Below are 18196 nucleotides of genomic sequence, written 5' to 3'. Positions count from 1 at the left end.
AGCCTGCCCGTCCCCTCGCTATTCCCTCTCTTTCTGTTTCCTTTTCTCTCTTCTCCTTTTCCCGGAATTCTCTCTCCCCGCACTGCCCTCCGCCCCCGCTTTGCCCGCTCCGCACACACGCCCCCGGAGCGCCAGGCAGGGGCAGTAGGGAGCCTGCGCTCGGCCCCCGCGCTGCCGCCGTCCCGCCCCGGCCCCCCCCCGCCGGGCAGCGCCGGGGACCCCCTCCCCCGCCCGGCTATTCCGGGGCGAATCCCCCGGCCTTCCCCGCCGTGATTTTTCTCCTGTTTTATTATTTTAATTTTACCTCTCGATCCTCTTCTCGGAGGGGTCGCTGCGCGGCCTCCCCTCCCACCCCGACTTCCAACCTCTTCTCTCCCTTCCCACCCTCGCGGAGGCGAAGGGGGAGTCCCCACCGCGCCCGAACAGCGGCCGAGGGTCTCCTCCCTCGCTCATCGCGCCCCGCATCGCCCGTGGGTTGGGGGGAGCTGAGACAGGCAGCCCCCTCCCTGCCACCATCCTTGGCCGCCCAGGAAGGGGGAAGGTAGGCAGAGAGGGCGGGAGGGGCCGGCTTCTTCCTCCTCCTCCTCCTCCTCCTGCCGCTGCTGTGGGATCGGCCCCTCTGCCTGCGCCGGAGGGGGGGGGGCAGCCTGCTACTGCGAACGAGAGAAAGAGGAAGGGGAAAGAAGAGAAAAAGGGGGGGGGCAGAAAGGGTGTTGAAACCCGCCCCCCACCTTCCCATCCCGCGATCGGTGCTGCCTCCATCAGGACAACAACCCCTCCTCCTTCCCTGCACAACAAGATGTGAAGCGGAGACTCCTGGGACTTATCCTCACCCTCCTCATCCTTACAGCTCCCCTTTCTGCAGCCATTAGCGACGGGCGAGGAAGAAGCGAGTGGAGCTGGGGACCCCGCGCACGCCGTGCCACTCCCCCCGCCGCCTCCCCCCCAGCCCTGTCGCTGGCGGTGGGTATTTTTTCGCAGGGTGGTGTTGGAGGGGGAAGGAGCCGCTGCTAGAGGACGGTGATCTTTTTTTCTTTTTTCCTCCTCCTCTCCCCTCCTTCGCCCGCCTCCTTGTGGCGATGAGGAGGAGGAGGACGGCGCCGAGGAGGAAGAGGCTGATGGCGGCGGTGAGGAGGCAGCAGGAGGAGGAGACCCCCCGAAGGATGAAGATGATTATGGTGGCGGCGGCGAGGAAGCACCAGCACAACAGCCGGGATTAATTTTACTTAAAAAAATTTAAATATTCACCAGCCTCCATTTTTAATTTTTTTTTTTTTTTTTGGCGGGGGCTTTACCTGCTTTTCCCATCTTCGTTCAGCCCTTTCGCCTGGGGGAAGAGGCCTCACCCCCGCCCGCCCCAGCTCCCACCTCTCCCAGCTTCTCCGCTGCCGCCCTCCCAGAGCCCGAGGAGCAGAAAAAGGGGAACTTGGCCCCCCTTCTCCGACAGATCTTCCTCCTCGCTCTCGGCCTTATTGTTGTTCTTCACCTGACTCGGGGCCCCAGAAGAACGTGAAGGTTTTGGGGTTCACCCCCCGCCTTCTCTCTGCTCTGAGTGATTGTCTAAAAAATTAAAAATGGCCGAGAATGTGGTGGAGCCGGGCCCGCCTTCAGCCAAGCGGCCTAAACTCTCCTCACCGGCGCTTTCCGTGTCCGCCAGCGACGGCACAGGTCAGTCTCCGGGCCCCAGACCCTCCCCGCTTCTCGGTGCCGCAATTATTGCCCTTTTCTCCCCTCTTTTGCCTAAATCTCCTCCTCCCTTTTGCTGCTGCTAGCTCGAGCCTGCTCTTCTCCTTCCCGTCTGTTTCGCCTGTTCTCGCTCCGTTTGAAGCTATTCGCGTTAATGGCATAGGGAGGGTGTTCTGATGTATTTGCCCTTCTGGTTTTTTGGAAGTGATTGGAAGCGAAGCTGTTCAGTTTATTGTGCTTTTGATCAGCTGCAGATAGGACTTAACAGCTCGTCATTTTCGTGTCTTTCACAATAGTAGCGATTACGAGCTCCTTGCTAAGCATAATGCCAGTTGCAGGAATACGAAGTAGTGCTAAAGACGATGCTTTTGTATACTTTATTGTTGAATTACGTGTACAAGTAACGCACAAGTTTCTTGGTTTTGTATTTTATTTTGCATATACGGGGTTCTTTTACAGCTTGTTTAGAAACGCGAGATTTTATTTCTCTGCTGTTTTTCTTTTTTCTTTCTTATGTGCAGTCTGCTTATATGATTTACTTTTTACAATCCTCCGTTCTTCTTCCTGCAGAAGTGTACCAAAATACTGCTTTTCTGATTCAAATAGACCATTGGCTTTAGGAAAAACAGCTACAAACAAATTCCAGATGCCACGCTTGTGGCATTGGGTTTATTGAGACTCCTATCATCTTAGAGATGAAATTTTATTTCACCTTATTTGCATTAAGAATCAATATGGAGTGTAGTTAATCTTGCATCTCCCGTTTCTTTGCTGCAAGACCAAAATGTCTGAAATTCCCCTGTAGACTTTAAGAGCTGTGAAGAGAAAAGGGGCTTCTCTGCAGTCCTGAAAAGGTCTTTGGTGATGCTGGGAAGGCAAGCTAGAGCATGGAAATTTTAGGCATCCCAATCCCTACCAAATATGAACTGGTTGTACTGGGAGGGGGGAGGAAGTAACAAAGGGCTGTTCAGCCTTTTAATGCTTCTTGCGAAGCAGGTGAGTATTTGGTGTCATTCTGCTATGAGAATACTCTGTTACCTGTCCTACAGGAGTTTCTTTGAACTCACATTTGATCCTATTAACCTATGGGATATGGCGGAGGCCTCCTCCTGTCAGTCTGGCGAGTGCTGGCATTTTTGAAGGCACCAGTGCTCTTGTTCGATGCTGTTAACAACTGGCAAGAAAAGGGAAGAGGTGTTTTCTTCTTGTTGGTTTTTGGGGTCTTTGTTTTGTTTTTCTGAAAAGCTCTTTGACAATTAACACCAGATTTTAATAGCAGGTCTTTGAGCAGTGGATGTGATTCTACTGGGGATCATCTCCAAAATTTTGATTTTGCATTTTCTATTCTCGGTGAATGACGTATTAGTTTTGAAAAGTTTGTGACTTTTAGTGCATATTAAATCCAGCCAGTATTGTGTTGTACATGACTCTTCATAGTATCAACAGGTCTCTAGTAAGAGTGTAGAAGAGGGTTAGAGAATCTACTCTTTGGCTAGAACTTGTTGCCTGTTTTTATGCTAAATTTAGAAAACAGTGGTTAATTCAATAGTAACCGTTTTAAATTTGCCTTGATAGTGGTTATTTTGCTCTGTTTAGAGAGGTGAAGTAAAAATATTGTGTGAGAAATGTTCAGATACTTTAAAAATATGAAAGTTAAAGGCACGTTTTGATTCAAATGAACACACATCTAAGTTCCGACATTTATGATCAAATAAAGGTTGGATAATTTGTGAGTGTATTTCAGTTCACCAGGTGCAGACTCTCACAGAATACTTAGTCTTTAGTTGTTAACTTACTGGGCAGCTTTCTTATAGTTAATAAATGAACTTTTTACAGTTTTGGTGAAATACTAGGGACTGGACAGTTTCAGTACGTTTTAGACAGTTTCAGTTTTTCCCAAAGTGATTGGGACTGTCATCACCTGATAGCTATGCCGAGGTTTATAGTGGTGCAAACCCTTCATATGTGCTACATAAGACCATTAAAGAGTTCTTAATCTTGTGGGGGTTTTTTTAATTGCCAAGTAATTATGGGACAGTTTTACTTTCTGTGTTTTTTTTAACATGACATACAATATATGTTTCTGTGAATAAAATCCGACCTATGAACCAATGAATGTATTTTGGGGGTTATATTTTTTCATTTGCTGCTTGAGACTGCAGTTCTTGTCGTACTTCTGTTGTGGGAAACTGCTTTGAAGTTTACAAATTTTTAACCTATCTGCTGGTTAAATTTGCTTTGAAATAGTGCAAGCAGCTGTCGTGAAGTGAATTCCACTTATAGAATCTTGTATTATCTCCACTCCTTGGTTAATTATAGGAAATAAGTAACACGGTACTTATGCACTTACACAAGCACTCTTTTTAAAACTATTAGATTCTCAGCACTATCAGAGAGAAGGAGAAAGGCAAGACACTTGCACTGTTGTTGAAACTTCTTGCAGCAGCTGTGCTTAGTGCTGGTTTTGCTGTTAACTTTTTGATTAGTTTCTTAATCTGAAACGTGTTAGTTTGTTAGATGTGTAGACATGATGGCTGACTCATGTTACATTATTCCCAAACTTGCAGATGTTAAGTATATTTATATTGAAGACCAAGAGGAGTCTCTAACTCATGTTTTCACTCTAGACCTGGATGATAGTCTTATTCTGGGCCTGGAATGTACCAAACTCTAATGTTGATGGCTTTCTTCTAAAAAGAAGTAAGCGGAGATTGACCTAATATGCTTGATTTATTGGCAGCAGCCAAATACAGCTGCATTTCCCACTTTTGTTGCAGTGCTGCATCTTCTGTCTTAAAAGTTACAGACGGTTCATATGATCTCTGCTCAGAATTTGCTTTGCCATGAAACGTACTGTGTTTGTGTGCTTTTAAGTGGCTTTATTAATGCCAGTTGAACCTTAAGGATGCAAACTGGAATGTTTGTAGCACATCTTGCAGTAAACATTCTGAAGTAGTTTAGAAAGTCTTGGTACTTTCAGCGTCCTCTAATAAATTAGAATTTTTGAGTGGTCTCACTTTGTCTTTAATGTTGTGTAGCTCTAGAATAATTTCAGAGACAAGACTGTGTGGTATTCCCTTGAACTACACAGGTTTTTCTGCAATTTTTCTCCCCTTTCTCTTTTTAAGTGTTAAATTTGTTGCAAAGAAGAATGGTAATGATCTATGTATCTTCTCCGGGCCTTAAGTTTTCTGAGGGCCATTACAATTCGACAGCGGGGTCATCTTTTGGTGAAGACAGTGACCTTGTTACACTTCAGTAGCAGCAGGGTTACATTGACAGAAGACGACACTGACTACATTGCCAATGTAGCACTTTGCTCACCTTTAACTGGTAGCAACATTTTTGATATGTTGCACCTACTCTAGCAAGACTTTCTTATACATTACTATAGCAAACTGGTGCTTATTAGTCCCCCTACTGTAACAGAATAACCGGAGTACATCCTGAGGAATTCCCTCTTGGCGTAAAATGAGTGAAAGTTGTTCATAAAGATAGATTTTAATTGGATGCTTTAAAGCACTTGTTTTGGTATTTGGAGGGAAAGGGGGGGTCGAGAGGTGTCTTTTTGTTTGTGGAACCCTCAGCTTTACTTGCGGCAATGCAGGTGTGGTGAAATTGCTGTGTACAGATTTCTATGTGGTATATTCAGGGCAGGAGAGTTTTCTCTCTTTTACCCCCCCTGCCACATGCACTTCTCCTCCTGCTTAGAAATAAGCTGTTTTCTATGAACTGAGAGAATGTTTTGGGCTCTGGGTTCAGAACCACTGTGTTTCTTCACAGAATAAAAATGGAGTACACCCCATGCTGCAGTGTGTTTCTATAATATCATGTGTTATCGTGTCTGCTAGATCTAAAATAAAGATTTTAAGTGCTTATTGTTTCAGGCTTGCTGGGACACTGGAAGTCAGTTTTCTACAATTAACTGGCATGTGTGTTATATCAAAGGACAGAGAATGTATTTTGTGGTGTGTGCCTTAATATTCTTCAGTTTCCTATATCCAAAAGACAGGTTTTCCTGTGCAGTAGCACATCTTCCATCTCCCTTGAAGTATCCATCTTTAGTAAAGTCTGGATGTTCCTTTTTTTCAGGAACTGTTTCTGACCTTTTTAATTTTACTCTCCCTCATGTCAAAGGTCTAACCTGTAATGAAACTTCTCGACTACTGCAGTTTTGACTGATACTCATCTTTCATTTGTTCCAAATGGATCAGGATGTTTCTTTTCTCAGAATGAGTCGTATTAATCTTACCCCACTGCTCTTTTCAATTACATTTTTCCGAGGGCTGTGTGGTTTTTGCTAGTGTTTGTACATACTACATTTAAAATTAACAACTTTTCATCAGTCTGTTTTCTAGCTAACATTAAAGACCAAATGATTAGCTACATTTTAACTTACAGCCATCAGTTAAAAGTTTTCATCTCTTCTTGTTAAGAGCCATATTTCTTGCTGGTTTTGCTTTAAAATGTCATTTGATGGATGGATTATACTGTAAGTCAAGTATTGCAATGGTGGATGCTTGTGTGGCAAAAATGAGTGTCTTTGCTGTGTAGCTAAACAGGCTCTCAAAGTAACTGTATTAGAAATAAATATAAATTAAGAAAATTTAAGTCTGTGAGACTTCTTTAAAAGGTAAACCAATCATTCATATAGTGCTTAGTGGTCTTTTTAAAAGAAAAGAATGCAGCCTTTTGAACCTTGTAGGTTTCCAAACTGCTGTGTCTATTCTTTGTGTCTTTCACCATGTAGACTCTGTCTCTGACATTAGGTAGCTTTCTAACACTGCTCAGAAGAAGTACCTATTTAAAAAAAAAAAAAAAAATTCACTCCAGCACGAGGCCCGTACATACCATGGTGTAAAACTGAGCGTTGAGCGCTTACAGATAAAAAGCCTTTGAGACTGGAAAACCAGTTTACAATTGCAATTTAAAACTAGATCCACAAGTTTAATATTGCAGGGAAAAACCTTTGTTTGGGAAAAGACTTGGGAATTTAAATCCTAGATTTAAAAAAACAATACCAATTTTTCCATCTTGTTCCTCACAGTCCTAGAGCAGGGCTTGCCTTTAGTTCAGATTACTGGTCACTTGTGCATTTGTAGAAAACCAAATTTTATCTGGGAAGGGTCTGTCAGACTCTAGGTTTTAGTATATGTTTTTGGGGGTATGCGTCTAGTAAGATACTGGGGCTAAATACTCCTGCTGTAGGAGTTCTGGTTTTTTTTTCATCTTTATAACTTGGAGCAAGCCACTTTATTATTAACGTTCAATTTTGTGTGATTTAGTGTATATTTCCTGCATCTCCTCGGTGGGCTATTTGATCATCTCCAGTGTGTCACCTCAGTGTCTTGCTTAGCTGGAGCACCCTTTCAGTGCTTGTTCCAACTGTGTAACGATACTACTTCACTCTTTCTCATCACTTGATTTTGTGCTCCTTCCGAGAGGGTTTACCCAAAAATCACTCAGATTTATTATTTGACAAGTGGAGTAATTTTGCTGTGTAGATTTCACTGACAACTAAACAATGCACACCTGTCTCCAAGGATTTTGTTTTTCTGTCTTTACTTAAACTGTGGCAGCAGGCTGAAGTAAAATACATCTGTCTCTGCATATGGTGGTGTGCCTGATAAAAAAACTTCTGTGGCTGCCTTGAATTTGTAGAACTTTAAGTAGAACATCAAATAGGGCAGAGATCCTCCCCCTGAACAGTATCTGACAACCTATCATTCTCTTCCTAAATAGCAACAAGTTTTCTTTAAATGGACTGGCATGTGAATGTATTTAAAGTTCTCTTAAAAATTGATGTGGAATATTCTCCTTCAAGCACCTATTTTTTCCAAATCTTTTTGAAGAAAATTAGCAGGAGTGTTGAATTCTGATGGACTCAAACCGCAGTAACTTGTTGCTCGCTTGATGCTGTTCCTGTAAACACACCTGACATCAAGCATGGCAAATTGGAGACCAGTCTAAGATTTTTGTTAAAAAGTGCAAGTTAGGTACAGAACCTTGAAAAACAGGTTATTTTCTGTTAGTGGTCATTATGAGATAGGGCAGATTTAGCTCTTTCCCATTTGATAGTGTGAAACACCTCTGTACTGCATCTTTTGTTGTATTCCCTTAGGAGATCTAAGGATAAGAGTTTTGAATGCTCTCTGCTTGCAGAATCAGGATTTGCTATTTCCTTTTTTGTAGGGCTTCCAAATACCACAGAATAGACAATTTCTCTTGTTTTAAGAGACTGTAACATACTCCTGCTGTTTTAATGGATGAAAAGACATGGATTTTCAGGGTTTTTTCCTTTTTGGAATCCTAATAAAAAATAGAAGTCCAGCAAAATGCTGATAAATGGCTTGCTCAGTACAAATTTTGTTGAAGTTAAACTGCCTTTTACATGTTACTGAGTGTAATTCCAGGAAATCTGGGGTGTTACTGGTTTAAGATAATGAAGTCTGATCTGCTGACTTCTGCTATTTTATTTACTTGGTTGTTGTTTTGGTTTTTTTTGTTTGTTTTTTTTTTTTGGTACATAAATTCAGCATTGCTTTTTGCTTCTACTCTGGAGTAATGTTGAATGAACTCAGAAAAGTGACTTGACTTTTTTGGTAATTGTAGATGCAGATTGCATCATTTCAAAGTTAACTTGACAATGAAATGAACTTTACTCCTTTCTTGAAATGGATTTGTAATTGCTTCTAGAATGAATCAGTGAGCTCTGTGCACGAGGGTGTTCCCATCCTATCTGCATGTACCCAGTTTTTGTCCACCAACTTCTCTTAACTTTCTAGTCCTGTGTGCGTATACAGATGCCCCTGGGAATAGTAATACTAATTTAGAGACTTCTGACTCAAGTTAAAGGTAGCCCAATGAAATTTGTGTAAATAGCAACATGTTCACAAGGAAATTGTTAATGGTGTGACTTTAGCATTTTGAAATTAAAATGTCAAAACTTCATCTTATGTGGGTTATCAGTGATGGCAAGACTAGTGCCTTTGTATAACATGCATGTTTTAGCATGAATAAACAGGTACATAAATAAAATGTCTCTAAAATTCCTCCTTAAGTAATATTAAATCTTTAAACATACCCCATTCCTGAATTTTGACCCCAGTCTTTTCCATAGCATTACACCACTTCTGTTTCCCTAGAACACTTACAATTCTATATTCCAGACTCATAACCATTGCATTTTCACTATGGTTTTCTGTGGTTAACTCCTGTTATCATCTGTATCTCTGAATACTGCTTTTTTGAAGAACTTTGAATATGAAACTGAAAAGTTTGTTATAAATGCAATTTTCTTCTGAAGCTGCAAAAACCATGCATCAATCAGAGTCTACTAATATAGGCATTTTGGTTGATATTACGTTGGGAAAAGTATGTCTTAAAATTGCAGGTTATTGAGACTTCACAAAACTGAGACTATTTTCCTGAAGCAAAAGTTGATGTGTTTGACACCATGTTTGAATAGGGATTAGGATAGTTAAAAATGGAGAGAGTGAGGTCCTAATTTTCTGGACTTCAGTAGATGTTGAATGATATGCTGTTGGTGCTTTAGGAGGATTTTTTTGTTGTTGTTCACACTTGTAAAATACTTACATTTAGTTAGTATTAGTTGTTACAGTATTAGTTGTTACAACTAATATTAGAATTATTCACATGGTGAATTGGACTTTGATCAATAAATGTTTGATTGTTTTTTAAAATACTTATGCCAGAAATTGTGTGCTACTATAGTGTGCTAACATGTTTTGAACCTTCTTGTTTGTTGTCTTCCAGTTGTTTTGAATAAGGTTTTTTAGTATGTTTTCTGTTTGTATTGTTTACTGTCTTACCTCAAATGACAATGTTTCTTGATGTAGTGAAGAAATTCAGGTCTTTTCTGGATTGACAGGGAAGGAAGGTGGCAGTACTTTCCCATTTTCTTACAGGGAGCAGAATTAATGTCGAAGTCTGCCGCTGCAGAGTGTTACTCTTCAGGAACAGCGTAATACAGAACACGAATTCTCAGTTGCTGCTGAGCAAGAGATCAGCCTCCATTAGGGTTGTACAGGGAGGGCTGTCTGAGGATTTTGGAAGCAGTAGCTGCAATGATGACTCTAGACCTTGGTATCTTACACTGGTGTGGATGTTTTTCCCCTTCATTTTAAATCAATTTAGTACGTGAATTTAAATTAATTCTACATTTTAAGTTAGAACGTTTTGGCAGAGCTTGTGTTACCATTGAACAGTTGTGGCTTCGTAGAGTATCTACGTGAAAAGCCCCCTCTTTTATTGGATTTGATGGTCTGATCTCTGAAGTGCGGTATAGCAAAGTTCCTACCAGGTTGATGTGTGCCTTTTCCTTAGGCATGTGGGTTTTTGATTGGGTTTTTTATTGCGTTTTTTTTCTTCTTCCCTGATAAAACTGCCTGGACTCGTCCAGCTTAATTTTATGTCATTGTAGAGGCCCTGGGAATTGATGACTTGATAGGCACCGTGTTTCAAGTCTGTGCTTCACCTTTGTTTCTGCATGTTCATGGATACTTGAGGATTATCCTATGAGATTGTGTCTTCTTTTCTTGTCCTGCCTTTTTTGGTTTTATGTTTTGAGTTCTGGCTCTTTTTTTGCCTTTTTTTTTTTTCTTTTCTTTTTTGAGGGCATTTCAGACAGTGTGTTTTAGGGCCTGTAATGCTGGTGCTTGACTGCAAGCCTGGATGGCTGATTTCTCTGGAATACTGGTGGGATCTTCTGGGCACTTTCTCTGTTACGTGTAGGCCCTGTTCAGTTATGGGTAGCTTTTGTATCCTCATGCAGGGAAGATACTGATCTCAGCACCTTATTGTTAATCTTTGTCTGAAAGCAGGCAAAGGTGTTGTGTTTTCCATGCGGTCCAGCATCATCTGTGCTTCCTGTCAACCCTGTCACATACATGCTTTGTATTCAGTGTCCTGTATTAAGCCTTGTCTGCTTGTTTTGTTGTGAACCCAATGACTGTGATATAAGTTGATCCACTCAGAGGTTGCTGGGCTTCAGAAACATTTGTGTAAAAAGGTGACTGTTCAGCAGCTTTCGAAGATGGTGTGTCTCTGTTCAGAATATGATTAATGGGAAACAGGGGCAGGAGCTGTTGAGTTTCTTACCTCTGTTGGTCTGACAGAGGTAGGCTCAGGAGTCAGTAGCTGTCTGACCTATCTGCCATGCAGGGTTCTTGAGACATTGCTGATCACACATGATGCTTTTCCTTCAGCTTGTACCAGTTTTTCTCAAGACTGAATGCTCAAATGTCTTGAGTTTGTGGGTTCATTCCTGTGAGAATCAAGTGTTGCTGTTTTCGAGCACATGAGGATGTTCCTAGAAAACCACTATTGTTCACTGCAGCCTATTTGCTAGGACCAGATAGTTTCCATATAGACAGAAATTCCTGTTTTATTCTGAAAGGTGGGTAAAGGTCTGTTGTCTTAATCCAGAAATGAGAAAATAATGGGATCCTGACTGTAGGCTAGAAAGCATGTAAAAGAAACTTGTATGTCCCACCTGAACATGTGCTGATTTCCTTGCTAAGTAGTTAGTAATGATACATTTTCCCTGCTTTATAAACATTGTCCTAAATTGGTGCCTTGCCTGCTTTGAGAGTTGTTGCATCACTGGTGCTACCAGGTGCTCTTGCAGTAAAACTAACTTGAAATAAATACTTTGTAGCTAATTTGAAAATTGATCGCTTGATAAGACATTGAAGTCTTATTGACTTAAGGATTTTGATTGCACACTCTGCATATGTATTAGTTTAAAGTCCATTTTGGTGCCAGGTGGCTTTTCAACCCAGGCTGGCAGTTTCCTTGCATCTTGCAGATTAGACGTTGTCAAAGGCAGACTTTTAGAAGCAGAATCCAAAATCAAGAATTCAATCCGTAGTATGCAATACAGGTTAGTACACTGATTTTTGAAGTTGCCTTCTCACAGTTTAGGGCACAGTTCATACTACTTAATCCAGTCTAACTGAACTGTCACTGACAGAGATGGACCTGCTCCTATTGTCTTTTCGGTTTTCTCACTACATATCTAATGTAGCCAGGGTAAGTTGTTGGGATTTTTTTCCCCTAAAGACTTGCTAAGTATTCAGTAGTGGTACAGTTCCTAAAGGGAAATTATGATATGCCTTTGCATGTTGAGATGATCACAGATTAAGACTTTCAGGTCTATTACTTAGATGTTGTTTTGAGGCTTTCTTTTCTTTGCCTCTTGGGTGGCAGCAGCAACCCATTCTGTATGTTCTTGTTACTTGTAGAAAAAAATACACTAATAATACCATAAACAGCCTAATGGGGAATCACACTGTGCTGCTCTACTGACATCAGGATTCAGATCCACCACTGACACTTCCTACCAGTGTATTACTGGATGGTTTTGGGCATTAGACCAGATACTGTCACTTCTGTTACCTCCCAGTTTTTCTGTGTTAGGATCTCTAGAGATGATGAATCAAGTGGACAAACCTTTGCAGGACTAATCTTCCTCCTCTGCCTTCCCGCAAGCTTGATTTTGTTAGTGAGAAATCTTTGTTCATATCCTTAATGAAACAGATTGCAAGAGTAGCAGTGAGCTCAGTGTACTGGAAAGTCAATCAGCTGTCTGGATGCTTCTCACCATTGTCTTAAGCTATGCCTTTGTCTCTTGTGTGAGTGTCTATGATCTTGTTTTCACATGGTTGGTGAGCTGCCTGGCCCAGCCTTGACAGTTTTTGGCTTGGTCATAGGTAGAACTCTCTACAGTGGACTTTAGGGTATCAGTTACATGTACAAGACTGAAATGGATTGCAACTGTTATATGTACACGAGATCCTATTCATCTTTATGGTCATTTGAGGTTTTGTTTCAGTCTTGTATCAGAAAATTTCTGCCTCCCAGCAGTTGACTAAAAATGTAATTTTTGTAGCTGACCAGACAATTGAAAGTGGTTTTTTTTTTCCTATATCTACTGGCTAAAGAAGACTTTGAAGGTTTATTTTTGGAAAAGACTTCTAAAAAGAGCAAACTCATACCAGAATATTGCATTCTTGGTAGTTACTACTTACAATTCTGGATAATAGTTGACAGTATTCTTTTACAATGAATTGTCTCTGGTATATTCTCTAGGATTAAAAATCCTAGCTAGTTAGTTTTATGTGAAAGTTTTATATTGAATGTCTTGGATGTTTTGGTGTAAAGAATGAATCCAATTAGGATTATTTCACAACCATTCCATTTGAGGGTGGGTTTTGTTAATGTAGCTGGTGCTGTGTTGTGTTTTAAGATATTAATAAAAAGAATTTCTTTCCTGTTCACTGATGTCACAGAATGACCAGGCCAAGGAACTCAGATGGCTTGTACCTGGATGCTCCAGATAGTAATGGGCAGTAAACCTTAAAGCTGGAATTATCTCCTCATTTATGAGGAGGGAAAATTTAAGGAAGTGAGGTCTTCAGAGAAGCAGATGAATATTTTCTTGTGTGTCAGGATGACCAAATCTTTGTCCCTCAAAACAAGAATTGCACTGCCCTTTTGTGGTGTTACATCTGAAATCATCTGTATGGGTCTTACTGAGAAAATACTGTGTGGTAGTTTGAAAAACAAATTAGTTTTTCATATTCAAACACTTATCAGTCACTTTACAGTTAGTTTTGTGAAGGGCTTTATATGCAATGGTCTGAACACAAGAAAGGTGAAGCAAGGATTTTTGGTGTGGGACTTGCCCTGTACTGGGAGTTGTGTTTGTTCAAGAGCAGAAATTTTTGCCCAGCTAGAAACAGTCAAAAACATGGTCTTTGGACTGTGTGGGTGCTGGTGGGAGATGTCTGAGGTGCCATGATGGTTGTGTTGTTAGGTACAGGCTTTGTGCTGGGTCATGTTTTTTCCAGTCACTTAATTTTGGTTTCAGTTTTGTTTGTTCATCATTGAGGACAACAGACTAACTTGTGAGTTCCTGATTGTATCTTTTACTCCTTCCTCACTCATGGGCTCTTTGTCAGGTTATTAGCATTCAGGATGTAATGTTTCAACAGTTGCCTGTTGTCCTAACAGGCTTCTTAAGGTGCCAATCGAAGCTGATTTAAGCTATCATCAGTTTTTTTATTGCCTTTTCCATTTCCTTGATCTCTAATTTCAGGGTCTCTTCCACTAACTCTTCCCATGTTCATTGAAATGTAATTCTTTCACTGTTAAAATTAAACACTGAACATTTTAAGTTGGTTTAGGTTTCAGTCTTTTGTTTCCGGTTTTTTGTGGGGATGCGGGTGTGTGTGGTGTGTTTCTAGATGAATCTACTGACACACAACATCAAATTCATAATTTTAGATGAAAGAGAACTTGGACAAAGACTTATTCTTCTGATTGTTCCTTCACTTTTGAATCTTCAGAAATACTAGTCGTGCAAATGGATGATCAGTCCTTAGTGTGTCCTGCAAAGCATAACTTCTAGCACAAGATATATGATAATGCAGAATGGGCTACCTTGTTGTAGTAGTTTGAAAGTTCTTTAATGGAAATTTTCGGTCTCTGGTGGTCTGTAGTAATGTAGAGTGTGTAAAAGGAGTGCTAAAATCCCTGTTGTGGTGTACCTGCATTCTTGCTAATCTCATACCATATTTTCAGAATTCTAAAGTCATAATCTTATCAGTGATAACACTTGTGAAGTTGTAGAAACTCTGTTAGTCCAGGTGTTTTGCAGTTTGGGCATAGTACCATGTGAAACATTTTAAACAGATCCATAATGCTGATGAACTTTTCTGGCTTACATGCTGTTCCACTGTAGTCTTTTCCCACTAATATTTCCCACTAAAGTTTGCATCTTGAGCTCCACCTTTTTTGGTCACTGCAGCCAAGGCTGCATTTGAGCTTTGCATTCCTCACCATACACTCGTTGTTGGTGAGAACAACACACCAGCTCTTCTCTCACGTCATTAATGCACGTCAGAAACCATAAGCTTTCCAAGTTATTTTTGGTTTAACTACCATAGATTAAATAGACCAAGGTACATATGCTATGGCAGACATAGGAACTTGTTCTCTTGAGCAAATTGGTGTTGGGTACTGTGTCATCTTCTATCTATATATTCCAAGTAGCAGTCTTTCACCACTTAGTTACCTTGGGGATAGCTTTGCATGGGCTCTTGAGATGGGAATTAGTTTTTTCATCCTAGTATTTTTCACAGCTTTGTGGCAAGGACCCTCCGGGGTTACTTTGTTTTCTGACAGTATTTGTTGTGGGAAGAAACTGGCTGTCCAGTGAAGTTCAATGAAATTTGGCAATTCAATGCTGGTAATGACTGTATGTGGAAGAATAAAAAAAACCAAACAGCTACCCAAAAAAGAAACCAAAACAACCAACCAAACACCATAGAACCCAATTCAACATAAAGCCCTATAGCCAAACCTCTATTTATTATTTAATAAACGGTAAACATTTTTAAAGTTATATTGCTGTGTTAATTATTGCTGTTCCAAAAGTGACAAGTTCAGAAAAAATTTTAAAGACAGTGTTTTCCCATCAACTTGCTAATTCTGTTTTGTAATTGCTCTTTAATTCCATTGGCTAACGCTGGGAGATTTCAGTATGTATTTTTCACTCCTCCCTTGTCAAAATTCTCAAGTTGAGAGATCATAGGCTGAGATATCCAGTGATCTTTCAACACAAATTGTAAAAAGCTGCAGTAGAATGGTTTTCTCTAGTTTAGACTCCATAAAGTTTAGAATCACTTTTATCCTGACAAATTAGATAGATTTCAGTAACAACTGATAAGGGAATTTTGCTCAAATACAAGAATCAAGTTTTGCTGGAAATTAAAAAGTAGAATCTTCAAGATGCTATATATTTCTCTGACCTCATACACACTCTGTTTTGTTTTTCAGATTTTGGATCACTCTTTGATCTGGAACATGACTTGCCAGATGAACTGATCAGCTCCACAGAACTTGGACTCACCAATGGCGGTGACATTAATCAGCTGCAGACCAGCCTTGGCCTGGCACAAGATGCTGCCTCTAAACACAAGCAGCTGTCTGAACTTCTGCGGGCTGGTAGCTCCCCAAATCTCAATATGGGGGTTGGTGGCCCTGGCCAAGGCATGGCCAGTCAAACCCAACAAAATAGTCCTGGAATGGGAATGTTAAATAGCATGGTGAAAAGCCCCATGGCACAGGCCGGGTTGACTTCCCCCAATATGGCGATGGGTGCAAGCGGACCAAACCAGGGTCCTTCTGCTCAATCCACAGCAGCAATGATGCCGACAGTGAACAGCCCAGTTAACCAGCCTGGCATGGGAATGAACACAGGGATGAATGCTGGCATGAATCCTGGGATGTTGGCAGCAGGCAACGGACAGGGGATGATGCAGGGGCAAGTCATGAACGGTTCAATTGGAGCAGGCAGAGGGCGACCCAATATGCCGTACCCAAACCCAGGAATGGGCACTGGCAACTTGTTGGCTGAGACACTGCAACAAGGCACTCCACAGATGGGAGGGCAGGCTGGACTAAGAGGGCCACAGCCTGGAGCCATGAACAAGGTAAGACAAGCTAAACTTAATTTCTTTTCCTCATTATTGACTTTGTTTTGTAAAATTAATCCTCTGCGCTGTGGATTCTGTAGGATTTTTTCTTCAAGAATCCTGTATGATGGATTAAATAGTTTGTATGCTGCTAAAGTGGAATTTGTGATGGTCATAGGAAGCAAAAATTGAATCTTGCTCAACAAGCAAGAATATGACTAGATTAAAAAGCCTATTTTGGAAATCCTGTGGCAATACAGATTATCCATTACACTGAGAAGTAACCTGATTGTATTTTATTCTGTTTTATGCTTTCTCTGAAACTGTATTTTTCCATCTAATGTGATGCTGGTATTGAAAGTGTGGTGGGAATCCATCAGGGCCTTTTAGGTGCTGTGCTGCTTTTTTCTGTATGACAGTTAATGCAAGTGTTTGTTGTCTGAGATCAGCTGAGTGTTTGTGCTGTAGCAGATGCTGAGAGCTGCGCACAGGTTTGAGTTGAGTGCTCGACTCACTGTGTGTGCTGGGTATTCGAGTTATTGGTAAAGAATGAACGCTTGTGTAGATGTCTGAAGACAATGTTGGGTTCTTAAGACTTTTAATCTGACTCAGTTCTAGTTTTAGAATTTGCAGTGGCTTTGTCTATTGGAGAGTAAACCAGAAGGCTTAAAAAAATATTTTTAATACTGGGTGGGAAATAAACGTGCTTTTGTAATCCAGGAGGTTGGAAGAATCTTGTCGTAAGACACTGAAAAGATGAGAGAAGACCTACTGGTTTAACTAAGGATAAAAGGATGTCTTTAATTTAATTTTTGTCATGCACAATTAGTCAGCTTAGAGTGGGAGCCACTTGAGTATTCTCCAATTTTTTATGTTTTGATCAAAAGCCTAGAAAATACTTCAGTATTTTAGTTCACGTTAAGTGAGTATTTTGTGTTTCTTGGCTACTGAGAGGAGAGGTTTTTTTAAGGTGCTTTGCAATACCTAAATTTACTCCTGAATGCCTAAAGTCAGTCTACTTGGAGGACTTGGAATGATAAGTAACAGTCTATAAATATATTTGAAACATACATAAAAATTACACCGTGTATTAATTGTCTTGTCATGCTTTAACATATTAAGTGAAATTACTTTTGTGTCCTGTGAACATTAATTATGAAATTCTTTGGTCTTAGTTGCTTGCTTAAGCTCAATGTGCTAACTTTTGTGGAGGTGTGTGTGGGTGTATATATGTGTGTGTGTATGTATATATATATATGTATGTATGTATATATATATTTGATAAGTAATGAGTTGATTCTGTGGTCCGGTCATTTCAGATGTTTTTGCCTGATAGGAAAATTGATGCAATGCTTGATTAGTACAGTAGAAAAATTTATATGTGGCTTACAGTGGTAAGAAATATATAGCTGCTTGAAGTATTCTTGCATTGGAATTATATAACACCTCATTCATTATTCCTTGTCTGTTAAAAAAAAAAAAAAGCTTCAGAAAGCTGTTTTCAGAGGTCAAAAATTGATGTGTTGAGTGTTTGGATGAAATGCAACTTCATCCATTCTTATCAGAACTAAATAGAGTTATGCACTATAATAAACTCATTGCCTGAAAGTAAAGAAAGGACATAAAAATCAAGCTTTTGACCAATTTAGTCTAAAATTAAATTGTTTCCTTTCCTTACCTAAATTCCAAAAGTTCTGTACATGTAAATTAAGAACAGTTTATGCTTTTGAGACTATTCAGGCCAAACACACAATAACTTCTGTTTTTTATTTCATAGTCCCAGACTGGTTAAAAATACTTAGAGTTCTTTAATTGCTGATAAAACAATCTTGAGATTTTTGTGTTAAGTTTAGTGGGTATAGTCCTCATAAAGGAGTGGAAACTGTTGTATGAGAGAGAACAGTCTGAAATGGAGGCTGAAATTCCGGAATGTCTTCAATTGGTTTGGTTGTTGGCAGGGAGCCTGTGTTTCACTTCATACAGTAGAGTTAGCTAAGTCTGACAACAGT

At 40.4% G+C, this 18196-nt stretch overlaps 1 protein-coding gene across 1 annotated transcript in view; it reads left to right on the top strand.

Annotated features, from left to right (window-relative positions):
- The first annotated feature begins 1574 nt into the window (after nucleotides 1–1574).
- EP300 (E1A binding protein p300) overlaps nucleotides 1575–18196 on the top strand; it is a 59850-nt gene continuing 43228 nt past the window's right edge. Inside the window, exons 1-2 of the mRNA XM_038155846.1 lie at nucleotides 1575–1668; nucleotides 15550–16205. Coding sequence (XP_038011774.1) covers nucleotides 1575–1668; nucleotides 15550–16205 — 750 coding nt within the window. The remainder of the gene's footprint in view (nucleotides 1669–15549; nucleotides 16206–18196) is intronic.

This window comes from Motacilla alba, chromosome 1A (assembly GCF_015832195.1).
Source record: "Motacilla alba alba isolate MOTALB_02 chromosome 1A, Motacilla_alba_V1.0_pri, whole genome shotgun sequence".
NCBI lineage: Eukaryota > Metazoa > Chordata > Aves > Passeriformes > Motacillidae > Motacilla > Motacilla alba.
This window is presented reverse-complemented; position numbering and strand designations above follow the sequence as displayed.